General features: G+C 39.6%; 1 protein-coding gene across 1 annotated transcript; it reads right to left on the reverse strand.

The window, feature by feature from the left end:
• Nucleotides 1–161: 161 nt before the first annotated feature.
• Nucleotides 162–25782, reverse strand: apbb1ip (amyloid beta (A4) precursor protein-binding, family B, member 1 interacting protein). The gene is made up of 14 exons (XM_084939690.1): nt 25553–25782; nt 19124–19183; nt 17982–18069; nt 15935–16224; nt 13724–13801; nt 11918–12077; nt 6244–6365; nt 5185–5259; nt 4955–5098; nt 4379–4489; nt 1769–1867; nt 1567–1687; nt 1386–1447; nt 162–1153 (listed from the first exon to the last, which is right to left on the reverse strand). Exons 2-14 carry the CDS (start codon nt 19181–19183, stop codon nt 557–559), a joined length of 2007 nt encoding a protein of 668 aa, XP_084795816.1. The 5' UTR covers nt 25553–25782; the 3' UTR covers nt 162–556.
• Nucleotides 25783–27204: the final 1422 nt, after the last annotated feature.

The raw sequence follows: 27204 nt of genomic DNA on the forward strand, positions 1-27204 counted from the left end.
GCAGGTGGTTACTGTAAAAGCCTGTCTGAGGGGAGGAAGCACAGCATTTAGCCATGTCCATGAGGTCTAGACTGTGCTGGCCCTGCGGCAGACTGACGACTTGTCCAGCAAAGCAACAACATATTTTAATAATACAGATCTTGATGGTGCAGCACAGCCAGGAGATTCAAGGGTTTATTTAGGTGGGTTGAAGAGTCAAATGAAAACAAACTATCTAACTTGTATATTTACTGGTAACACAATGACTGTGTTTTTACAGTATTTACAGCTATGTATGCAAATATATATACAATATGGAAGTACGAAAACAGCATGACAAAGCAAACTGTAATAGTCTTTTTGAGCCCAACGTTTTCAAATGCTTTTCAAAACGGAACTTTTTTCAAAGGTTAACTCGTTTTTGTCTTGGAAGCTGTTCAGAAAAAGGATGAATGACTAAAAGGAGAAATCTACAGAGAACTCCACTAGCTTCATCTTTGAGAAAAGGCTGATTAAGTTGTTGGCTGTGCAGGCATAGTTCATTCTGTATTTATACTCCACAAGTTCTCTGTTCAGGCTACTGGTCTGCACGCTTCTTCTGCATGGCTAGCATCAGTTCTGACATGAAGTCTCCACCTCCTCCTCCTCCGCCTCCTTGCGTTGGTGCAGTCCTCTTTGGTGGAGCCGGAGGAACCTTCTTCAATGACCCAGAGGTCCTCACAGCTGGTCTTAGGGTGGCGACAGGAGCAGCAGGTGGTGGTGGAGGAGGTGGTGGTGGTGGTGGTGGAGCCCCAGAAGCTACAAACACTGGGTCAGGTGGAGGTGGTGGCAAAGACACTGGATCTGGTGGTGGGGGGGGCAGAGAGTGGTCCACGCCACCAAAACTAGGAGGTGGTGGTGGCAGTGAACTAAAGCCAGTAGCTGGAGGAGGTGGTGGAAGAAAGTCTGGCGGAGCCTCTAAGTGGTCGTCAGTGGGTGGAGGTGGTGGTGGAGGAGGGAGATTGTCCATATCAAGTGGAGGTGGAGGGAAGTTGTTTGGTTGATTCCGCTTTGGGGGGGTGGGTTTTGAGGCAGTCTTGGCAGCCATGGGAGGAGGAGGAGGAGGGAGCACTGGGTCTGGAGGTGGTGGGGGGAGGACCTCGGCTAATGGTGGTGGTGGTGGTGGAGCTGGATTCTGATAAGTTAGAATAATATTGAAAGATATAAGATTGACAGGAAGGGAAAAGATTCTTAAACAAAAGAAGAGGAGAGGGCTTGTACTGGATAAATGGTGTTGATGGCATTATGGGAAATGTAGGAGCTAGCTTCAGTTTGTCCTATGCATGGTTTGTTTTTATAGACTAAACTATAAAAACAGTCACAATAACGGCTAACCAGTGCTTCCCTTCTGATGAAGTGCTATTTACCTGAGAAATAGTTCCTGGCTGCGGCTTGGTAGCATGACCGTTGGCCTGGTTTGGTGATTTAGCTGGAAGAGGAAGAGAAACACTCAAGTGAACTTTCAGTACAAGTGAAAAAGTGTGTGCTAATATCACTGCATCAGATCAATGAAACCATCAGTGAAGGAGAAATTGCATGTCATGCTACCTTTGACTGTGGGTGAGGGCGTTGATTGATTGGAGCTCGATGGAGTGCTGCGGTTCGTCCACACAGAGTTAGAAGCCTTTATCTCTGCTGTTTTAAAGTTTTCATACAGCGATGCCCCGTACTGGAAGAAAAAGAAAAAGACAACCCGATTTTGTATCTTTGCTTAAGGAAAAACTGTATTTTGTACAGTTTTCATATTTACCTTTGCAATCCGTATTCCGGTCACCCAAAGGTTCATGGTCCAAATATCATCACAGCAGAGGTACTTTATGTACTGAGACTCTTTCTGGATCTGAGGATGCTGCAGAGGCAAAGCCACATACGTTTATACGTTTTTGATCAGCCAATCAAAAACACCACATGGAAAAAACATTGGGCCACACCTTTTAATCTTTGATTCCTTGTGTTTTCAGTCCCATCACCACAGGTGTATAAAATCAAGCACCTAACCGTGCAGTCTGCTTTACAAACATTTGTGAAGGATGTTTTTTTCTCTACTAAAGAGCTCACTGAATTTGAATACTGAATTTGGATGTTCCAGGATGGCACCATTGCAACAAGTTCGTTTCTGAAATATCTTCCATTCTCAATATTACACGATCAGCTGTAAGTTATGTTATTACAAACTGTAGTGTTTAGAAACTGTAGCAAGACCACATAACATTACAGAGCTCCTTTAGCATTAGCACAAAACCTGTGGACCAGAGGCTTTCATGGCTCCTGTAGATGCAATGTATATGTGGCAAGTGATCAGCCAGATTGCATCAATCCCACCTTCTAAATTAAACTCGCGATGTCCAAAGAAATGTTTTTTAACAGCTTTAACAACTGAAATTAACAACCCATAGCCAATTAGGACTTATTTTACCATTGAATATAAGGTCTTTCATGTCATTCATTAAATTTCTTCTCTCCTATATATTCCACCATTGGCTGTAAATGGGATTATTGCAAACTGCAAACAAGGAATATCAGCAGTTCAGCCACAAAGTGTCAAACCACATAAAGTTCACTGATTGCTGAGGCACATAGTTTGTACAAGTGGCCAAGGCTCTGGTGACTCAGTAAGTGCAGAGCTCCAGATCTCCTCTGACATTAACATCAGCACAAAAACTGCGCACCAGGAGCTTAACGGCATGGATTTCCATGGCTGAACAGCTGGTGTAACTCTGTAAGTGGTCCGGTTCCTTCGTGTCCATTCTGGCAGATTGATCAGGATTTTATGCACATGCAGGGTCTCATCTTCTCATAAAAGCATTAATAATTTATGAGTCCTCATGACTGTTTTCATGCTCAGATGTACAGATTTGAAAGAGTTCAAGAAATTAGCTTTAAGTTTCCATGATAATTTATGTCCTGAAATGTATTTTAAAAACCCAACTGCACAAATCTGCTTCATTACAGGAACCCTATCTTAATTAAATATATTAACAGTCACTTATATTAAATGCACACTAAGCTGGTTTTGAGGCAACGACAGGCTAAACCTGCTACACTGTGACCTACTTGTTGCTATTGTTTACCTTCTCCTCGATATTACAGAGAGCCATAAGGGGGCAGTGTGGGTCTAGAAGCAGATAGTTTGGTGCAAGTCAAATAAATAATAAATATGTATATTCACTTCCTGTTTTGTGGGATATTTCTGTTTGCAGGTGTGAACAGAAACCAGTCCTCAGATGGATCATGTAATTCCATATTATTGCGACTAGTGAGAAGGCTGATGTTCGTTTTGCTTTTGTTGTTGCTTCCATGCAAGAAGATATCCACATATGCCAACTTTATGACCATAAACACTTACTGTAACATTAATTCCCCCAGTCTATTGTTTCCCTCCCTGAAGCCAAAGTTAAATTACCTTGTAATGACACAATATGAGTTATAGAAGCTTGGTTATTCATAATGGGGGTGGTATTAGAGATCACCTCCGGCTGCTCCTCTGAGTATTTAACAGCAAATTGATGAGGCTAAATTGTTCTGTTGTCGTCCTTGAATTGCAGCAGTTTTTTGTCAGCTCATAAACGCCACCTCATCAATCTGTCAAAATGCTAATTTAACATTCTGGCAGCTAAGAACAGCTTCAGCTATTACTGTATTTACTTTGTAAGTTTAACTTTAAGGTCAGGAGGCCAGTTGAAACCTGGCTGGAGTTCTGAAAGGTAATTTTCTGTTTGCCCTTGCAGCAGCGCCTTATTCCCTTCAACCCAAGCCTCGAGTATTTTGTCTTTCACTTGAAGCTAATTCAGTTTCTTTGCTTCTCTAAGCTCTTTTTGCTCTGCTCCTCAACATCTAGTCTAATGGGATCTGCTGATTCTAGTGTTTCCCAGACAAGATAGGGGAAAAGAAAAAAGCAGACTTTCACATCCCTTTAACACTGACCAGCAAACCATCTAATTCTTGCTTTTGCGTCCGTCAGCATTTTTTACCCTTAAATGATTACTGTAAGTACCTCAAACTACTGCCACTATTACACTTTAAAATCACTCTTAAATAGACAAAAAGTACTTTTGTGTAAATGATTACAAGAAGTAGGAAGTTTCTTGAAATTCTTGCCACTTTTGAGACTAAATAGGACAAAACGGTGCTGTTTCACTTCTTTAAATCGAAGTATTAATTGCTTTTGAAAATTTCCAGCCATGCAGGCAGCTGCAGGGCTTGCCACGCTCACCACTTTGGTTAGCATCTTATAAATAGTGCAGCACTCAGTGTAGCACACAGTGTGAAGGAAGTTGCAGCTTCTGCGTTTATCTGGTCCACAATGAAAGGGCGTGTGGCGTGTGGCTTTTTAGTGAGCTGAATCGATATGCAGCCTTACCTTCAGCACAAAGCAGAAGTCAGTTGGAGCTTTGTATTTGCTCTTAAAGTCTTTGCCGTAGTAGACGTTTACGTTGTCGAACTGGACAAAGCAGACGAGGTCACGGGACGACTGAAAGGGAACAAAAGACGATTGTTCGGTTTGGGGTTTTTCTTTTTTGCCATTTACCTGTTTCTGTGCCAACTAAATTCAATATCTACCCTACAGATGCAGTAGCAGGGTATAATGTGATGCATAAATGGTTATTTGGGAGCAGGAGCTGCCAAAAGATCTGAGATATGTGGCAAGTACACTGTAGGTATCAGAGGGGGAGTAATAACCCCAGTTATATCCAGCGGTGCAGAACACAAAAGTGGGGTTAATAAAGCTGAAAGACTCTTAACAGCCCCTTGGAAAGATGAAAAAACTTGATATTACACTTCATTAGGGTTTCAGTTGACATAGCAAAAATATCTCTGTATCTGTGGGATTTTCATCTTTCACCACTCCTGTTCAGCACGTCTGAGGCCGGCTGAATCAGAGCATTAGCAGTTGGACGTGTGTTTTCTCTCTTGCATTCTCCTTTTGACTCCTGACCTTGGTCTTCCCTTTGGGCACATAATAAATTCCCGAGGCCCTCAGCTGGAAGAGCCGCTGCTTCCAGGACTTCTTTCCGTCTTCTCTAAGATGCAGTACCCCCTCGAGATCAGGCACGATGATGGAAGTCCCGCAGAAGTTCTCCTGCAGTGAAAGGGTAAGTTACTAATAGGAAAAAGTCACCTTATGGATGATGTTACACCTATAGGTTGTATGTGAGTGTGTTTTACCTGTATTAATAACTCTTTGTCCTTATCTTTCATATCTCTGAGAGTTTTCTTATCCTTCTTCCACAGATAAAAGTTCTGCAGGAACAAAACAAAGTGCTTGAATTATTGCTTTAGGGACGGGCATGTTGGTTTATTGGTTAGGCCACCTCTTTGTAAAACAACTTAAACTGGACCTATTAGACTTATTTACAGCTCAGTTCTTTTCTTCTTGGAATCATATGAAGAAGGTTTGCATGAATAACAATTCAGAAAAATGCTTATTTATCTCACTGGGCCTTGATGCAGCTTGTCGGTTCATCCTCTGTCTGAAACGAGCAGTTTTAGCTCCTCTACCTTCAAGGTTTTAAGGGTTAAGGAATTAAACTAAAGGATATCATTCTCTAAAAGAGCAGAAGAAGTCATATAACCTTTAAAAAACAAAAAACATCGGGGTCTCAATCCCTTTTGTCTCTGTATGAGTGAAATACTTTGGCGTCATATCATAGTCCGAGCCAGTATGTTTTCATTGTGAGGAAAAGCCCAGAGGGAAAATCTATTTGGTAGTTCGTGTCAAAAGCTCAAATAGTAAATGAATAAGGACATACTGTATGAAAGAGATCTGTCTTTTGTTGGAAGACATGGAAGACATGATGGAATACTTTAAAAACGAGAAAATCTTCGCTGGTTTTCCAACCCAGCTGTTTGCCTCTGCCAACAGACCGAATCCATTAAATACTGTAAGATATTAAAGGGTCTCATGGTATCACAAACATGCCAAGATCAAATTTTTTTTGCCTGAAGCTGTTTCGCTTGATATACTGCAGTGTGGACATAAACGTAAGAGGTCGTGCCGCACGGACGAAAAGACATTGCATAATTGAGAAGGTGAAAACAACCAGACGGCGCAGAGCTGAAACAACGTGCAGATAGATTTGCACAAATTCAGTTCAAGAATAAGGAGCCACACCACATCTCACCCAATGGATGTGTGAGATCCCACACGAACGCTGCTTATTATCAGTGTTCATTTATAGAGGTTCATATAGTTTTATAAAAGAGAAACTATTGAAGTAGACCAACCTGTGGGTTTTTGAAAACCTCATATTTCTCTGGTCTCTCCTGGAAGAGTACTTTGTTCTCGCTGTCCCTTGTCCACGCTGAGAGTGGGTCCACAAGGTTCTCGTGGTCTTCAAACGCCCGTTCTGCCAAAAGAAAAGAATAGATGTATAACTTATTAGTCTGGCACATTCATAGTGAAATATTGCTGGAGAAGAGTCATTTTGATGTACTGTTTTTTTTTAATGAGATGACAGATTCTTCACATAGTTTAGCTTTTGAAATTCCACCATGCAAAGTCACGCCAGGGGAATGAAGAGGCTTGAACTGGAGAATATTAAGGTACCAAAGGGCCAGAGCGACTTTAACCCAGACCTGAGTGAGTCTCTCAAGCGTATGACACACATATTGCTATTTATAGTCTCTATTCTGATATGTTATTTGTCTACTTCCTAAAAAACTGTAGTTCAATATCTTGTTACACATATGTCCACAGTATCAAGTATCAAGCTAAAGAAAAGAAAAAGAAACCTTCTAATTAAGTGTTTAAAATCTGTGATTTTAATGCTGGAGCTTATCCATGTGGTGCTTCATCTTACTTAATTTTAGCTTTATTTAATATATCACTAAAATTTATACCTGCTGTCACTGGACAATAGTGGAAATAAAGAATATTATTACCCTGTGAAATGTCAAGAAAGGCTCACATCTAAAAGGATGTGATTAGATGACTGATGAGGACAAAAGTCCATTATTTTTTTTTTAAAAATTGTATTGTGAGATTAGTAATTTTTTGCTTTGAACCTTCATCGGGGTCAGTTTTAAATTCAACAGAAGGAAACAAGTAGTTCTCTTTTTGTTTCTAACACAGTCATCATTTGCAAAGCCAAAGCAGCCTGAGGTTCAAAGAGCAATACGTTTCTTTTCCTGCTCTGAAAAATTAAAAAAAAAAAAACAGCTTCTGTATTTTATTTTTTGCTAATATATTTAGCTATACATGCATAGCAGCCTCTGCAAATTCCTCCTCGGTCTTCCCCATGCTTTTAGGAACTGTAGAGTAACCTCCCACTTTTGCATTTTAAAACTAAAATGACAGAAAGCAGTCCAAAGTCTTCAGAGCCGGAGGTGAAAAGCACGCTGAAGGAATTTATTTTTTGTTCCCTTGTTCTCAGATGCTGGTCCTTTCATGCAACATGTGGTGGTTCTGAATGTCAGATATTATTAGCACATTTAAGTAAAGCACCATTTCTTTCTATCTCTGCAGTAAATCCAGCTGATCTCTCTTCAATCAGCCATGAGATATAGTTTGGCTCAGCCACTTTGGAAGATTAAACTGTCTCCAGTTTACTTTCTCGGTGCACTATTGTTCAAACCAGAAAGCACGCCAGACTTTATCTTTGTGCCATGAAGCAAGTCAAAACAAATGCTTCGCCGCAGTAGATCACTCCATCGCGAAATCTTTAAATCAGCTGCACTTGCTTCAAAGTCAATCGCACAGTTTTACAATTGTCTATTTCAAATGAGCTGAATTAAGAGAGGACCCAATAAAATCCAACCTTCAGCATTTGCTGGGAGGACTTTAAATGGTACTAAACCTCCAAAACACATTAAGAGCTTTTTCCTTCTCCTCCTCCTTCTCCTCCTTTTTCCTCCTTTGCCCACCCACATGCCTGGTGCTGTAGATCTCCATCATATACTGGCCCTTTGAATGTAGTTTAGCCCTGGTCTCAAATTATGGGTTACCAGCTGAGGCAGAGGTAGGCATTAAATAAATTGCTGCCAGGGTTCCAGACTAGTTTGACTATTACAATCATTAAATGGATGGTGTGACTTTGCTTGCTGGAGTGAGTTATTAGGAGTAAAAGTCCCTTTGAACTGCATTAACCACATGGTGCTTTTCAGTAGTGTGCATGGCGAGCACATGGGTGAATGTATAACAGTGGAGATTTTCTGGAGAGCTGGTGTTGCTCGTTGAGCTCTGTGGGTGTTTATTGGGCATGATTTGCTTTGACGTTTTGCTGAAGAAGATTAAAGGTCAGCTGCAGTGTTAGTAATGTTCAAGGGTTTAAAAATGAATTAACTGTTTCCATTTTGGAGCTGTTTTGCTGTGCAGTTAGCCAAAGGTGACACAAAATCCCAAACACTCTTGTGCCTGTGAGTCAAATGGCGCACACAGAGGAATTCTTGCATGGCTGGCACACTATAGATAGCAGTCTGTGTGTCAGACGACTAATTTAAGCCAAGAACTATGATTTGGTTAGTGCTGACCAAAGGGAAAAACGCACGTCGGCTCTTATTTTTTGCACCAGCAGCACAGATATGTCATCTTTACCATGAGGTGCAAATAGAAGTGGGAATATAAATCAAAATGCAGGAAGAGGAATTTAACTTGAAATTGAGATTAAAAACATTACTAAACCCTGCAGTTCCTCTAATGGCCACTTGAGGCTTGCTTTAAAAGAAGAAGACACATAAATCCCCCTCCCTGTACACATAAAAAACTTTCTAGTTGATTCAGGGTGTCTGGAATATCTTTCCGAAGCCATGTCTCTCTCGTTATCATGATGTAGTTTGCTGACAGCCAAAAAGCTAATGCTGAAGCTTCAGAATGGAGAGGCTAAATCCAGTGGCTGATGTAATATGCCCAAATTTACAGTTGAAATACATGCCTTGTATAAAAATCAAACAAACAACAACAAAAACTCTGTATTGTACTGTATTAACTGTACAAAGGCTTGACGTTTGCATTGTTTGCTTCAAATAAGAGGTTGGTGATAACATTAGCATAGCTGCTATCTACATGCTAGGTATCATTTCATCTAATTTGTTACTTTAAGAGCATTTGTGTATAATTATTTGAGAAATAATATGGCTTGTTGTGAATTTAATTTCCTCCATTCAAGAATTGTTTTTCAGAGTTGTTGAGAGTGATATTTTAGTACTTTATTACTTTCTCTGTATGACACTTATAACTAAATTGCAGGTTCAGTCAAGCTAGTTAGCTTTAGCTGATACCTTTAGCACTCCACCTTCACTTGTAAATGTCATGACTGGTAGTTTAGCTCACTGGGTTTCCACATTTGTCTAATCTTCCCTGTTTTATCTAACAAAGGCAAAAATGTCCGAAAAATTATTGTGAAAAGACAATCTAGTCTAAACCAATAGGTGATGTCACAGTGGCTTTGTCCATCTTTTATGTACAGTATGATATATATATGAGAGTGCTTTGTTGATTTATTCCATCCGTACCAAGAGTAAAGTCTTAGTTGAAGATTTTATTTTTATTTTACATGTATTATACCCTTTAACAAACACATTCTTTGAAAGGAAAACATTTTTAAAACAAGTGTTATGAAAAAAAAACCTAATGATATATATCCCAATCTGATAAAGTTTATTATTCTGTACCACTGTCCTCTCATGTTGTCAGAAACGTGTATTTATCCTCTGTTGAAAACAGTCATTAACAAATTTATGATTTTTCTGTTTCTGAGTAATATTTTCTACACACCACAGTCCCCAGCAAAATAATATATTATTAAAGTTATATAATTATGATGAATGTCTAAAGATGTAAACTGCAGTGGATTAACATGTTCTTATTCTTCATCTTCAAATTAAAAATAAGAAATTGAATAATTCAACGCTTAGCCATTAATTTTGTGCGTCACAACAGCATATAAAATTTCTTCAAAGCAAAATAATAACGACTCATATTTTATTGCTCACAAAAGTTAATGGTTTTACCACCAGTATTTGATTAAAACTGCTTCAGGATGAAATAAAACAAATCTCTGTGCATGATATAGAAAAATGGCTATTTAAAAACACCAATTATCTCTGTTAAAATCTGATAAAGTGGTAAGAAAACACAAAAAGCAGATGGTACCGCCAATGGAGGTGCAGCCCAGCAGCCGAAGTAAATATAGCACAGACAGCTCAGACGGAGGACTGAGATCATAAGGCTTCTATTTCCGCATGACAGGGAGGATGACTGACAGTGTCCGATACAGCAAATTAAACCCACCTGTCTACACTCCTCGTGTGAGTGTAAGCAAGAGAGCGACAGAGAATATAAATATAAAGGAGAGGAGAGAGCAAGAAAGAGATGGATGGGAGTAAGATCAGTGTTTCATTGTGAGCTCGGTGCAGTTTGGCTGCCACCGTGCCAATAAAAACACAGTCCATCATCTCGACCAGGGTGAAATATCCCACCTTGTACAGTGAGTGTATATTTTTGTGTGTGAGTGTGTTTGAGACAGTTTGACAGTTCATATAAAAACACACTGAAGTCTGGTGTTGTTAACACAGTAATATACCAACACTGTGTTTTTCTGGTTTTGTTGATATATTTGCTGCTCAGCTAGTGCTTATTGCCACGGCGTTTCTGCACTAAATTACCCAGATGTCACTTGTCGGTGAAGCGGTGTCAGCACAACTTTGACATCTTTCTCTGTATTTTCTGCCAATGTCATTTAGGTAGTTACTCATTCGTGCGATCGAGTTCTTTGATTTATTCCAAACTGCTCCTCGAATCGCAAACGTCTTTTTCTTTGCAGAAAAGATTTCTTATTTTCCCCTGAAAACACTTAACCTGTCTGCGGGTTTTAAAAACAGCAAATATCTTATGAAATAACTACATATTGAATCATAGTGCAATGGTGCCTTAAAATCATTGGCCATAAAGGTTCCATCAACACTGCGGCTGCATTTCCCATCAGACTCACTGCAGCATTTTTAAAGGTACATATACTATATATTTTTACTAACAGACACTGTGTCACTTACCACAGCTATGCTGATGACACACAGCTTTATACAGTACCGTCTCCTAGAAATATGTGACCGAGCTATTCTGCATATAGTGCCTGTAACTTTTGTTCAGTTCAACTTAGACTTACCATTAATTAACAGTGACTGAGATTTGAACTTCAGACTCCTTACAGGGTTCCTTCCTTTCTGACGCTTGTAATAACCAAAATTTACAAAACTGACATAACTTTTCAGTCATTATGAATAAAAATCAGTGACTTGGCCCATAAACTCATTCAGAGAACATTTTAAAGGTCAAGACAAAGGCTCATCTATAGAGTTTTTTGGTGTGACATTATGCTCACATTGATCAAGAACTGTCTCCTGTATTGATCATGATACAACCACCAGTCTGTTACCCCTGACCAGTTAGCGAGTGGCTGTTGGAGGTTGCTGGCTGATAAAATTGGTCACTAAAAACCTCCTCATGATTGCTATAGTTGCCATGGCTGTCCATAGTTTGCATGTAAGACACTGACTTGTCGAGCAGTAGTAAAATAAAAATTTAAAAAAAGTGTAACAGAAACCAGAAATGGAGAATCACCTTCAAGATAAAAGCTAAACTGTCAACACATTTCAAATTGCACGACGGTTTCTGTTTCTGGTTCACTAATGCTCAGCGGTTACTTAGCAAGTGTTTCCAGACAAGAACAGACAGTGTCTTGATGCAACCACAGCAATTTGTTACTGACCAAACCAGTCACGAGCATTTTTTGTCAAACGGTCAGGGAATATGTATCTTTTTCTAGCAACCGGTGGTTGTCAGATAATTTCAGACCGGTCATCAGACTAAGTCATTTGACCCTAAAAGAAGTTAACACCATCAACATAGCACTGTATAGCATCTACTCTATGGTAGCTTACATGCTATATTATGGTAACTCACCAAGCTGCAGTTCTGGGTTGGTCTCACATATGCTCCAGTTCACATTGCAGTCACAATGAGACTTCTCAAACATGTTGTCCAGAACTTCCCTGACATTCTGTCGCTCATCGACCATCAGCGTCTTGGAGCTGCCATCATTCATTAGTACCTTCACCACCAACTGTCAAACAGAAAAACACAGCTTTTTAAAAATGTTTTTTTTTTTTTTTTTTTTACCACACAAGCACAAAAAATATCATTCCAGTATATAAAAGTGATGTTTTCTGGTGTTCTTGCACAACTTTAGATTTTAAAAATTCTATTTTTATAGCAAACTGGATTAGCTTACCTTAGCTTGCCAAAGCAAAAGAGTTAAAGCTCATTTTTACTGTATACTTCTTGTAATCTTTGAACAAACAAGCACATTCTTCGTCTTGTGTACAGAACTGCATTCACAGTATTCATAGAAAGCCGTTTACAGTATAGATTAGCATTAACTAGATTTAGCCTGCATCTTTTAATCTAACTCCCAGCAAGAAACAGAGCAAAAGGTTTAAGTTTAAGGTTTTCAACATGTTGGACAGCAGCAGGTGTAAGACATTAAATCCAGCCTTTATGCACATGCAGCTTGTTTGTTTGCCAGTTTAATTACAGGATATGCACAGTAAATGGATGTTTCTGTCTCCTAACGTTAGCTTTACTGGAAGACTTCGAGCATCAGCACTTCTGTCTTCTGATTCGAGCTTTGCTGTAATTTCTTCTTTATTGTCTTTTTGCAGTCTTAGCACCTCACTCAGAGTGTTGGATGAGATTAATTTTGCCCCAGAGCAAAGCATTTCTTCCCCTGCAGGCTCATATGGTTTCACAATTCCTCTCATCTGGTAAGAAATCCTGCTTTGGAAAAGCTGAGGAGTTTCACAGCACTAAGGTCAGCCAGTTGCTTGCTTTTTGTCATAAAAATGGGGGTTTCAGAGATGTTATCACAAGAGGATTTAAAGCTTCAGGTCACAAGTCACTCAGTTTCACCCTTCCTTGAAAAACAGTCGGGTTTTGACATGTGGTTGAATGAACTATCGCTGGAAATTTTATTTTCCTCCTAGCACTTCCTCTCCCCAAGATGCTATCTTATAAAAAATATCCCCAAACATGCTAAGAAACCAGTGGGCTTATCTGAAACTTGTGGTCCTCTGACCACTTTCTGCTGAAATTCCTGGAAGTGAACCTGGCACTTCTGTATCTCTTCTATGAACCCAGAGACACACATCCATATGAAAGTGGCCTGTGTTTCCTCAGCTTCCACACACACACATGGCTTTTTGGAAAAAGTTCCTTTTTAGTTTTCACTTCTAAGAATTTGTAACTACCATCTTAACAGGGAACTAGGTCACTGCGAAGAGCCAAATCACGAGTAAAAGAGTAAAACTTGGCAGTCGTATCAGTCACAGTCATCTATGATAAAAGAATGGCATGCCATCTGCGTGAAACTAGTTTGGTTTTGTGTAAAAATTGCTGCTCTGGAAGTGTAGCTTTGCATGCAAGAACACATGTCTGAGCTTTTGAATGCTGCTTTGAAGATGAGAAAGTGTCCACATATCACCCCCAAACAGGAAACCACACTGTCCTGCGGGATGTTGGCTGGATGAAAGTAACCATCCATTACTGTGATTGATGGCTCTTCCAAAAGAGAAAAAAGGAAACCCATGCTATGTTTGACCATCAACTCTTCTACAGTAATGTTCAGGTAGCTGTAATTCTATACGTCTCTACTCTTGGCAGTGGACGTCAGCTCAGAGGGCAAAACAAGAAGTCGGTGTTTGCTTGTCTTACCTTTTTAACTTTAGCTTCCTTGAGTTTCTCAAGAGCGAGTTTGATTTTGTCTGCCTTCATCTGCGCCTCGATCTCCTCCTGAATAAGATGTGCACAGGGATGAGATGGTACATGGTCGTCAACCATTTTTTTTTTTTTAGAAAAGTACAATGTAAGCACCAAAAAGAAAATTAACAAACTTCACAATCATAAAGAAAATGTGTTAATTCACTTTTTAACAGACTGACGACCTTTTCAGGGTGTACCCTGCTATAATCTGGTATTTGTTCGACAATATACAATTATTATCTTTCAAGGAAAACTGTTTTTAATTTAAAATAAAGGTTGCCAAAAGTTCCTTTCTTATCATATAAAGTCATGAGTCACAACAAAAAATATTGCAGTTTTGTAACAAAAAAAAGAAAAAAGGAAAGCATGAGACATCTCTGTGAGTCATTTTTAAAATTTTAACGGGGCTAATGATGAGGAGGGGGATATTTCACATCAAAAGTGTAAAACACAAAGTTCCCAGCAGACAACTCTTACTTAATTGCATTATGTAGTATTACTCCATATAATGACACTCTATGGGGTGTTCTGAGGTTAACAACATGTGTAGGTTAGTGAGATTACTGCAGTTCACTTGAACTAGGAGCAACCTCATTGACGCACTCTCAAGGTGTGATTCAATGTGAAAATGACCCACTAGATCATTTATGAATACTGTTATGACTTACGGCTCATTTTAATGTAAGGCAGAATGTAACATCTGTGCGAATAAGAGCATGTAAAGTATATCTTCACCTTTAAATGAAGCAAAGCTCAACACTAGTACACCAGTACCACCACTGGAAGCTCAGAAAATGGAGCTTTCTATTATTATCTACTGCTGTAAAACTGTTTACTTTAACAAAACCACAATCTCTTACAAACACTAGTCAAGTGTTTGGGGGCTGAGCCTATCATCCCACCTAGGTCCTACTTTCAAGTGGAACCACTCCTATGTGTAGCCTCAGGTGTGTTTACATGTGTGGATTCAGGCCTTAGAAACAATACACAACGTGATTGTTTGGTTAGAGACCTTTGTGACTCATTAGTGACCGACTCAAAGTCTTTTTCCATAGAACCAGTTCCAGTCAGCTCTATAGCTCTCATCATTATACATCATTTAGGAGGTTTATGTTGCATAAAGTTGTGTACAGATCCAATGATTATGGTTAACTTTTTCTGGCTGCTGTTTGTAGCTTCATATTTCACTGTGCAAAGACAGTCGTATCTGTGTCATTAAACTCTCCAAGAAAGTAATGACACGTACTTCTAGTTTGCAGAAAGGGTCCCAAGGGCGAGTCAGAAGATCAAACTCTAGCAAGTCTATCTCTGTGATGTAGCACTTCAACATTTTTCAAGAGGTGTAATGTCTTGTTCTCACTTCATCCCCTCCTGTGTGGGTGTTGAAATCTCCATGCAAGACTTCCATCTCAGACATTAAATCCTACCTGCTAGATCTCAATTAACTTGGGTTACTGTTTTCTCCAGATGCAATCACCCGTGAAAATCCTGACTGCAACTTTAATGAACTCGTCCACGTCTACCTTACAGTGACGCACTCGCTGCCTCAGCACAGCTGGTGTTTTTACCTCAGACAGATGAGGTAACAACCTCTGCTAAAGCAATAAGCTCCCGTCTACCCCCCCCCCCCCCCCCCCCCCCCCACCCCCACCTCCAAAACTGTCACATCTTACCTCCCTTACTCCAAGCCCAACCTTTGCTATCGATCCCGTTACACTTTTCTCATTGCCGTATGTGTTTGATCTGTTCCAGACAGACCCTCGGCTGTTTCGCCTCACACGTCTCTGTAACTGTAACAGATGCCTCCATCCAGGAACGACTTTGCTATGATCTCACCGTTAAGAGCAATACCACTCTTCCAGGTTTCACGAAAACATACAAAACTCATCTTAAATTTATGTGCTGGGAACTGGTGATGTTTTTGTTGTAAAACTGTCTTGTCACGCATGGCTTATAAAGCATTTACTCATGGTAAACCAAGACATGCGCAAATAAAAGAAAGATTGTGACGTTGTTGATTTGTTCTACCAGGAGCTCAACAAACGGTTCTTCCTTCTGACCTGTGGCACTGCCCTCGAAACTAGCTCTCTCAAGCCTTGATTAATGCTCTGGTTTAAGGTTTGAAACGGCACTTGCAGAATTGCTGCATGTGGGCTCACTCACCGTTGTGGGCTTTGCACCAGAAGGAGGTGGAGGTGCTAAAGAGGAGGCAGCAGAAGGGACAGGAGTGCTAACATTGCTGCTTCTGCTTCCTGCAGATGACGGTGAAATGTGCGATGGGGCAGGTTCGATGCTCAGGCCCTTGGGCGGTGGTGGGAAGTCTGGTTGAGACGCTGACGGTGCCTTCAAGCATTCTATCTCTGTTGCCAATTTCTCTTCCGTTGCATTGAGGTCAGCCATCAAATCGGCCATGAGTGCATCCAAGTCATTGCCCTCCAGTTCATGAAGGGACTCTGGTGAAGCAGAAAAATTTTGTCAGGAAGTTCCTCAATAGAGAATATTGTTGGATAGAATTTCCTTTTGTTCCTTTTTCAAAGTAATTTGCCTTTTTTCCCTAATTATGAAGAACTTTCCTTTTTTGAACAAGTTCCCCTTTCAGTTGTGTTTTATTAAACAAAGTCAATGAAAGGAGTTCTTTCATTTTATTCCTCATTCACGTTCCCAATATTGCTTCACTGAGGAATCAAGTTTCAGAATTCAGTAGAAGCAACAGTTTCGTCTGCATGCAAATTTTAGTTTTGCTTTTTGTAGGCTGTCCTGTATTTAGATTCCTCAAAGCATTATTAAGTTAATACATTTATAAAGAAAAGTAACTGTATGTTATAGACCAGTCAAAATAATTTGCCTTTGCTGATTTGGAGCGAGTGCAACCTGGATTACTTTGTTTTGGCTTAAAGTTACTGCTATGAAAAGAGTCCAGCTCTGAGGTCAATCTCACTTAACTAATGTGTGTGACTGTGGCTTTTCAAGGTAAAGGTTGCAGCTCTGGAGAACTGCTCATCACAGGAAACCAAAGACAATAAATAAATCTTACTAGAATAATTGTATTGTTAGTAATTGAGTGTTGAACTCTGTATGACTATTTATTATTTATGTATCTCCCCCTAATAACTAGGCCAGTCTGCATGAACATCATCCCACACAGAGCAATTATAGCATCTAGTTGCGCGTCTGTTGTTGCGTTTACAATTACAATTGCATTAACGGTCGCTAAAGTTTGCATTCGAGACAGAATTTTGTTCGACTCACTGCTAACTACAGATACATAGAATTTGAGAAATAGTTTTTGAAAAATAATGGCATGTACTTATTCAACTATCTTTGTGGGATCACGTGAGGATCAAACTGATAACATCTCAAAATTTCTTTGACCAGGCAGAGGCAGAGATGTGAAAAATACTTTTTTCCAAGTATTTTTCACACCTCTGCCTAAGGATTAAAACATTTCAGGAGGCCCCTGACCCATTATCTTATCTCATCTCATCTCATCTCATCTTAATATAGAAATATGTTAAGGTTAGATTAAAAATTTTGCACATTGTTTTGATGGTTAAATTTGTAGCCATCCTTTAGCGCAAATGTGAAAGCACCTTATTAAATCTACCTCTCACTCTGTGTTGCACATACTCTGGTCCCCAGTAATACATTTGCTAAGTTTAAAGTGGATGGCATTAACAGTTTGCACTCGCGCATTTGGGCACAGCCTTACTGAGCTGCAAGAGCGCATGTAGATTATAGTCTTTTATAAAACATAGCCATTTGTTGTGATTGATAGTTTATTTATATCAAGGACATTTTCCATTTGCAAAGTCCTTCAAGGCAGGCATTTGTTATAAAGTGCTGCACAGCCTATCAACTCAATCTAACAAGATTTAATGGCATTTACAATGAACGGAGAAAAGGGGAAAGTTAGATGCTAACACCAGCTGATATTGTGACCTTGTTCTAACATTATTGCAGCTCATTTTTTTTTAGCTTATTAAACCCAGAGGCAAACAGTGAGTAATTAGACTTTAATCTGTGCCTTCATTTGCCAGGAAGTGCACCTTTTCTATTTTTTATTTTGTGTATTTCCATGCTAGTTCTTGTTAATTTGAGCAAGCACACGACACATCCCACCCTTGCACAACTCGGGTGTTGACACTGCACAAAAGCTCAACGCCCAGCTCTTTGTAGTGTTTCCACACATAATGTCAAAATGTGAAGTCACCATTCAGGTCAGTGAAGCCGATGGAGTAGTTGACTTCCTTCTTTGTGCCGGAGAGAGCTTCAGGGGGCACCGTTTCCTCTCCAAGACTCTGAGACACAGAATGAAGCAAGCAGTGTGGTTGTAAGAACGCAAATACAATTTCTGCACAGCCAAAATACTTCCCCACCCCCCACCGCAGAGGAGCACACTTTCATGTTTGAGCGCTCTGAAACCAAACTGTTCTAAAACATTATGTCAGAGGACAGAGTTGTATTTATTTTCTTTTGGGGGGTAAGAGTGAGAGTGTACCCACTGCATGAACAATATGACACCCCATCTTGGAAGAACTGAGATGGAAAACATTAAAGTGATCAATGGGGTTTTTTACTAAGAGGGAAAAAAAAGGCGTAATCCTTACTCGGTTGGGTTTTGCCATTTAACCCACCCTTCCAGAAAAGGGTGGTATTTATGGTTCTTACATGACCACAAAGTGTGTTTTGTCCCAGTCACGAGCGTCTCAGTTAAGGATGGTGGGTTTTTGTTACTTTGTCATCTTCTCTGAAGAAGAAAAGTATCTCTAAGTCCTTAGGCGAGATAATTAATCATGGGCAGCTTGAACAAAAAAAATGTATTTTTGTCTATGTGCTGCATGAACATTGAGATTTATGCCTTTCATTAACAGAAAATGTGGTAGTGGCACAAGCTCCTCTGCTACTTTATATTGGTATCATATTAAATCCTGTCATGTTTAATACATTCTATACAATATAATTTAAATATATTTAAATTTAAATGGAGAAAAAGAGATGAAAAAGTGACACCCGCTTATTTCAGATATTGGAAACTGGAGGAAAAAATAAGCAGAAAAATGTATCTTCAGGGTGCGCCTGGGTACGCGTCATCCACTCATTCTTTCCTCTTTCAGTTCTTGGTTTTGTCTTTGTTTTATTTTGTTGTCACAGCTACAACTTGTCTATTTTGTAAATTGATATACACACCAGAACGGACAGGAGCAATCACATTATTCATCCACCGAAAATTAACTACATATTCAATGTTTGTGTTTTGAAAAGATGGCTCTAAGGGTATTTTGTGCTATAAAGCAACAAGAATAGAATAAGTATATATAAAAATATATAAGCAAACAATGGCTGGTAAGTCACCTGGGTGAGGAGGTCCATCTCCCCCAGCATGGCGCTGAACATGGCGTCAATGTCGTCCATCTGGTGAAAGAATCAATAGAATAATCAGATATAGAAATGATCATTATTTCCAATTTGAAAAAATATAATATTTATAATATGTATTAATGAGCTGCACTGAATAATGAAGATGAAACAGACGGTATGTCCATTTGCATGGGTAAAAGCAAGTGCAGGCGGTGAGTGCTGATACAGTGCTGCTACTTTGCTGTGAAGTATTTGCAGATGTAAAACGTTTCCCCAGGTTATGCTATATTGCGAAACATGTCCAACCCAGACTTGAAGGAACAAAGTGTGTATGCATAACTGCAGGCAGTCATTATTTGCCATAACTTGTTGTCTCTTGTTGGAGCAAGTGAGTGAAGCAGCGAGTAAATATTATGTTGCCTTTTCTGTCATATTCAGAGTTGACTTTTTTAAGCTGTCGGCTGTGTCCTTTAGTAATCTGGATTTTGAAATCATGCTTCATGTTGTATGATGAGTGTTTGTTTGAATCATTATACGAAGAAGAAGAAAAACTGCATGCAACATTATGATGCCTAAGGAAAGTGGAAGAGCATAAAGTATGCAAGCTTCCATAATGTGCTTAGCTCGAAATTACTCTTAACTGCTGATCAAGTTTCAAAATGGACTCATACATCAGGCTGGTACAGATTTATATGCATCCCCGATGTGGATGGATGAAGCGAAATGTCAGGATAATGAAGGTTATGTTTTTCATTTTAAGCAGAGTAACAGCCCGAGGAGCCACCGTGGTCACTGCGCCTTTTTTGAAAACCACTCCGAAAGCCTCGCTTGAGATTTACGTTCGTAATTATGCACAGTAGGCCGTCTCCCCTGCACGTATTATTTGAAGCCTCTTTTCTCAAAGCAAATGTTATGATGGTCCGGAATGTGCAGTCAAAACAGAGTCCCTGTTTTCTTATGCTGGTACGTGAGTGGTACCACAGAAACACTGAAGGTGTCAGTGGGAGTTCATCCAGTTAAAGTGGTGCTAATGGTAGCTTACTTTATATTGCTTACATGTGGGCTCTCCTAATTCTTCTGCTTCTAGTATAGCATGTTTCTGATAATGACCACTGTACTGCAAATGAAGTGCACCCGATAAATCAGTGAATTATAGAACCATCTTTTCTAATCTAATAACTTTATGACTTTATCAGTCTCTCATTGATAAAGATGCAACTTTGGCCCACTCTTCTTTACATCAATACTTCAGTTCTTTGAGTTTGAAGACACTCATTTATGCACCGCTCTCTTAAGGTCTCACTGCAGCATTTCCATCGACTTGAGGTCTGGACTTTGACTGGGTCTTTGCAACACCTTGATTCTTTTCTTTTGCAGCCATTCTGTTGTAGATTTGGTGCTGTGCTCTGGATCTTTGTCCCATTTCAAGGAATATTTCAAATTCGAGCCAAGCTTCATGTGTCAGACAGATGGCCTCACACACTAGATCATATTTCTGTGTACAGAGTGGTTTGTTCAGATGCAAATTTTCTAAACTAAACAGTGCTGCCATGCTGTTTTTAGATAGAACAGGCTTTCTCCTAGAAACCCATTCAAACAAGTCTTCTGCTAACTTATGCTAACTGACATGCTAACTGAGGTAGAGTTTGAGGTGTAGCTCTTTTTGGAGTTTCTCTGAGTATTGCATGATCTGACCTCAGGGTGATGGTTTCCTGGGAAGATTATTCAAACGATCCCCTTGTGAATAATCTTTCTCACTGTAGATTGACGGACTTCAGAGTGTGTGGAAACGGCCTTGTAACCTTTCGCAGACTAAAGGACAATTAAACAACTGCTTCTTTAAGATGACCGTTGATGTCTTTTTTCCCTTGGCATTGCATTAACACAAACCTGAAGAGTCCAGATCTGCTTTTATAGACGTGCTCACACTTGCTCATGATCAGTTAATCAAAAGTATTTGGTTAGCAGCACCTGGCTGCTACTTATTAAGAGGATAGTGGTAGTGGCCTACTTTTCACATAACTGCAAATATATTATTACTAAAGGCTTGTTAACATAAGGTATGAGTGGGTAACTGCTGAAGCTGTCACTACTAAATTAATTCATTAGAGGAGTTTCATGACCAGTAAACCATCCGGATTCACTGGTTCCACCTTCTCACCTTCTACTGACCTGAATGCTACAAAATAACAAGTAAACATTTGCTTGTGCCTGGTTGTATTACCAGAAAGACTGCATTAAAATGTATATTAGTCATGATCCCCAGAGGATTAATCACCGATTTCCATGACTTTTACTACTTATCTATTAAGTATCTACTGAAGAGATTGAAGGGAAAGATATAAATATTCTTGTTTAACATGCAGACTATGCAGTTATTAATGAATTAGAATGAGTCTGAATCTTTAGTACATTTAGCACCATCATCAGGTCAAAAGATCTCACTGGTCAGAACTTGTACATTTGTGAAACAATATAAAAGAAGAATATGACACTCAGCTGCAGTTAATGCTTTCAGCCAGATCTTATCCTTCATTCATTCTGAGATAGAGTGACGATAACAAACACATCCAGCTTATCTAAACATCTCAATGTGAGTCAATGTGAAAAAAACAGCTCCAATTTGCATAATGTTTTATGCAGATTACTCAATATTGTAATCTGACGTCACAACAATGTCAGCATGGCGCAGCACAGTTACTGAGTAACACCTGATTCACTGTTAATATGTTCAAAGTAAAAGCAATAAAATAAGTGCGACCTTTTTTTAAAAACAACACTTTTTTAATCAAGACATTTTACCAGCTAACCCGAGTGTTGCTGGCTTACTAATTTTGACGGACTGTGATTAAACTGCATGAATATAAGCTTCGGTTTGCCTCAGGTCAGTTATAAATTGCTGGGGTTAGTCTCAAGTTTGGTGTGGTTAAACTGATTAAGAAACCGATGCGCTGTACTTACTGGGTCTAAGCCACACCTCATATTGCAAGAATGCTTAGCATCAAAGAGCTACCCTATTATTGTGTTTTTTCAGCCTCTGTATGAGTCTTTAGAGGGTGACTAAGCATGACAACGTGTATGAGTCTGTTATGTAATGCATTTTCTTCTTATTTCTGACTGGTTTTGTGAATTAAGCACTAATTAAAAGCGTTTCACAGGGTGTGCAAGAGGAAGAGTGGGGGGTGGCTGCAACCTCTTTTGTTAAATCAGCCCTAATCTAATTGGTTTAACTCATGCAGTGAGATTCTCTGCACAGATATTTGCATTGCTATCCTCTAGTCTTTATTTTTTCTCTGCTGCGTGGTAGCGTCCATTAGAGAGGAAAATATTGGGCGATGCTGCAGAGTTTAACTCCCTGCTTTCACTCGTCACAGAGTCTGGAATGTGTTTAATGACATTTAGATCCAACACGAAAAAAATAAATTGCTGGAATTTAATTAAAAGACACAGGGGTACATCTCTCATTGACACTGTGTAGGAGACAAGAGTGACTGATTGTGTTCCAGGAAAGAGTTTATACAGGATCAATACTGTTTCAAACATCTAACAGATGCTGCGTGTTGGAAGCTCACGAGAAACTGTTAATCTTCTGGTGTCATATATCAAATCGCACGGTTCATAAACTGAAACGCCTCTGCGCACTGATAGAATTTGTTTGCGCACCATAATTTCCATGTGACGTACATATGTGGGGCTCACTGCTATAGCACGTGAGCGCAATCCTCCACCTTTTACACAAACGGTTTACCCCCAGGAGGAAGTGGTAACTGGTAAACTTCCTGGAACTTGCAATGTTGAAATGGTATCGGAAATGGTGACACAAGCAGCTGCCTGCAAATTTCATGGTACTGCTTCCTCAGTTCTCATTATGTCACTTTTTTTCACCTATACGTGGTCGGCGTGAGACGTTTCGAGTAAAAGAACGCACCATCTCTGAACGTCTGGTGCTACTTTTTGTTAGTAGTTTTAAAGTCACTGGAAGAGAAGTTTAGTCAGTCAGTCAGATTTTGCTGAGAGGCTGTGTTTTGACGCCAAATGCATGAAATGAACCGCTCCCAGATTAGCGAGGAGAAGTGAGAAGCGGCAGGAACAGACCGTGAAAACAAGACGGCTTCCGCTGGTGAAAACAAATCGACCCAATTTTAACACACTCCCTCCTCGGTGTCTTAGACGTGTGCATTAGTGGAGTGATATCTCAGACACAATGTGAGGAATGGACTTTTTCTGTGCTATTTGTAGGTGTGATCCTGCAACTGATATACAGATAAAGGTGTTAACCTCAGAGTCATTGCAGCACCACTAGTGTGATTATGGGTGGACTAATTAGTTTTACTCAAATGTGACCTTAAGGACGGGGGATTCTGAAGCTTGAAGGTATCCTAGATTTGTTCAAAGATGACCAAATCCACCTTTGAAATTTTACTTTTTTTTTGAGAGAAACTAATGAATATAATGTACTCATGACTTTTCAAGCTTTAGGGGATGAGTTGGGTGTACTTTGGGAGAGCTTACCTAGTTACAGTAGCTGTTTGTGAATTTGAAAACAAGCAATTTGTCAAACACAATGTTGACAGGTTGTGAAATATACCCAACTTCAGCATCTACTTTACTATAAATGGAAACATAATGAATAAAGTTAGTGTTGCATTATATTAAATGAGGGTTTAAAACATAACATTTTGCAACCAGAGGAGTCGCCCCCTGGTGGCTACTAGAACAAATGCGTTTTAGATCTGGAAGCTACACTGATTATTTCTACAATCTGTGGAGTTGTATAAATTGGCTGTTCACAGAAAACACAATAAATCCTACATTTGACCAAATAGTCAATAATACCTCACAAGGAAACGGCCATGATTAAAGCACCGTTTAAAATCAGACTTTTAAAGGATTTTTAAAGAAATCTGGCCAAAGATTTTATCATCAGTAACCGGAAAAAATCGCAAACTTGAAAGCTGAAGACCAGAACAGCTCAACTATTCAAAGTCACCCCAGTGTCCCTTTTATGAATGAGTAATAGCTCTACAAAGAAACCAAACTAATAACACCAGGAATTTTTCCTCTGCAAGCTCTGTAGCTTTATGTGCCTTTCAATATATCAATTTACCGCAACAGAGTTCATGTTTGTGAACTTGTAGTCACATTTTCACACTTTCGATTCACAAAACTGTGCCACTGTCTCTTCACACTTTTCACTATTTTATTGTCAGACAAAAGGCATTTGTGACCTATCGGCGTTCTTAAATGTTATTGTTGGACGTCAAATGAGCGCATTGTGAAAAGCGGCAACTGTACTGTTGTACTTTTTATAATAAAAAACAGCAAATCTAAAAGCACCTCATAGCTTATAGCTTCTGCATTCCTCTAGAACACCCCCCTCCCCCCTTCCCTCCCCCAATAATCTCAAATACATGTCTCAGCCTTTTACATGCCACACATATGTAGCTCCAGGGTAGAAAATCAAAAGCAGACATCAACTCCAGTGTTTACCATAACATACAGAAACTCTCCCTCGTATGATCGGATCATATTTCTGTGCTTGGCTCTTAAGCAGATGTGTTTACAAGACTTGATGTACTCTTTTTGCAAAGTAGGCAAATTAGAGGTTGAGCAGCAGGCACAAACCACTGAAGAGTATGAAAATGAATCAGAACCCTAATGTTTGCTGAAGCAGGTTTCAAATCAGACTCAAACCTACTACAATCAGTACCCTTAATAAAATTTCTTGCTTAACATCTCTTAGAAAAAGCAAACACCCCCTTGACTAAAAGCCTTTTAATCCATCGCTCTGAAAGCAATGCGTTCAGTTATACTCATAACAAATTCACTTCATATTTTTGTGACATGATTTAAAACCAAAAATGCCACAAGCCAAATATACAAAATGTTCCCGTCATGACAGCACTATTAACTTTAATATAAGAGGCCGGCCCTATTAGTTTCATGTGGTTATTGAGTCATGCAGCACTATGAGACGATAGCGGGGTCCACCCAGTTGGAAAGATATGAACTTACATTCTTTTCACCAAATTAAAACATGGTAAAAAAAAATCTTCTAAAAAGAGTTTTCTTTAATTTCTCGTACTATTAAATTTAAAACCTTTTGAGAGTTTTTATCAGAGCGCGCTGTATCTCACAAAGTTTGACAGGATGTCTAAGATTCTCATCTACAACATATCTGTACATAACGTCCTCAAGCTAAATTATTCTGCTGTAGCTGAATATACATATATTACAAACAAATCTCTCATTTGTTTTTTATTTTGTTTTGTTTTTCAGCACAACAGCCACCACAATCCTCACTTGTAATGTGCTCAAACATCAACGAACAATGTTCTCGCTCTGCGTTCAGAGGAAAGCAGCTTCGGTTGTTACCGTTATATCCAAAGGCACAACATCCAAGTTAACAGAGATGAAACTCACCTTTTTAAAATGTGTTAATCCTTTGCTTCGCCACTAAGTTTCAAGATAACAGCTTCATGGACATCAGCTCCACTTCGAAAAACTATTCTCTAATTAAGCTCGACACCAAAAATTAAAGTCATATGCAGGCAGATTTTGGGTGTGCGAGCAGATTGAAGATTGCATTTGTCTGACTGTTGGCTTCTTCCTGCTTAACGCGGAAGTTCAGGTCTAGACCTGTCATTGCATTCCTGCTACAGAGTTCAGCACTTTCACAACACTCTTGTCTGGGCAGCGTTGATCCATCCTCTCCTTAACAGTGCTCCTTATCTGCACTGTACTGTAACTGTGCCAACGGGGACAGCGAGGGAGAAATCATAAATGTGTTGTGGCTTCTCACTAAGACTTCGAGGGTGACTGACAGCCACTCGAGCAGATTGGGAAGTTTTTTTTTTTTTATTGAAAGAAAAAAGAAATGCCTCAGTTGGATCGAGAGAAAGGCTGAATCAGCGGGAGGAATGTGACGGGTCTTGGTTAATAATTCACCTCACTGAAACTGATTTACAGCAAGTCTGTAGACAGGAGTGGCACGCTGTAGTGGTGAAAGACACTTCAGCTGGGCTTTACTTGTCTAAATTCTTGTTAGAAAATACAGTCGCCTAAATGAAGTGCATTATTTGCTGTACAACCTCTAACATACCTCCTAAATGTAAGCAGAGTGCACTAGAATACATTAATTTACATAAAATCTTAGCTTTTATTGTTAAAATCAGGAAGAATTGTCTTAGGGTAATGGTGTGGTGCAACAAAGTCGGTTATCTTTAGGAGGAACCAAGGAGAGTTAAACTGTCAAACTATGAATAGCCTCTGGCTCTGTTATCTGACCGTGCAGACACAGATAGCTGTATTTATTTGCATTTCTCCTTGAGTCATCTTGGGAGGCCAAAAACAAGATTTCTGATCTCTTTTTTTATCCTCTTTCCACCTTAAAAAGAATTCACATACAATATAAAAAAATTAATTTGAAATTATGCCTAACAGAACAGATTATCTTGATTTTTACTAATATTAACACTTCTATGTCCCATTTCCCCTCAAGACCAGCCTGAGCCATGACAGCAAAGACAAACCACTGTGGCGAAATCCCGTCATCATATGGTAAATCTGAGCACCACGAGGGGGAAACCAAATAACCTTGAATGCTTCCAAGAGTCTTTCATGACTCGTGATGTATTAAACAAACACCCTGGGTACAAGCATGTGTCCCAACCACCCTCATTTCCTCATTCTCTCAGGGTTTGACAAACAGATGGACACCAAAGGCAGCCTCCCATTAGCTCTAAACATCTCCCAAACACAAGCACGCCAGTGCCTCGGAGAACATTTCTCAAATAAATACACTGATTAACAGTTGTGGAGCTCGGCAGCAGAGAGCGAGGGGATTTTTTTGTCTGCTCCGCTTTGCGTTTGCGCTCTCCTCGGAGACTGAGGGTGGTCCAGGAGAGCTGATTCTGATAATGGTTTTTGCCAGCATATGTTGCAGCTCATACATCACAGCACCGAGCCAAGAAGCTGAACGAGATTGTTATTTTTTAGTTATTTAATCAAACTGTGTGCTTAAAGGGGGATCTGCAGTGTCGAGCCTTGAGTTCTACTGCACAAAGAAAAGTCTG

Source organism: Perissodus microlepis, chromosome 9 (genome assembly GCF_051167445.1).
Source record: "Perissodus microlepis isolate ML-2025 ecotype Zambia chromosome 9, ASM5116744v1, whole genome shotgun sequence".
NCBI lineage: Eukaryota > Metazoa > Chordata > Actinopteri > Cichliformes > Cichlidae > Perissodus > Perissodus microlepis.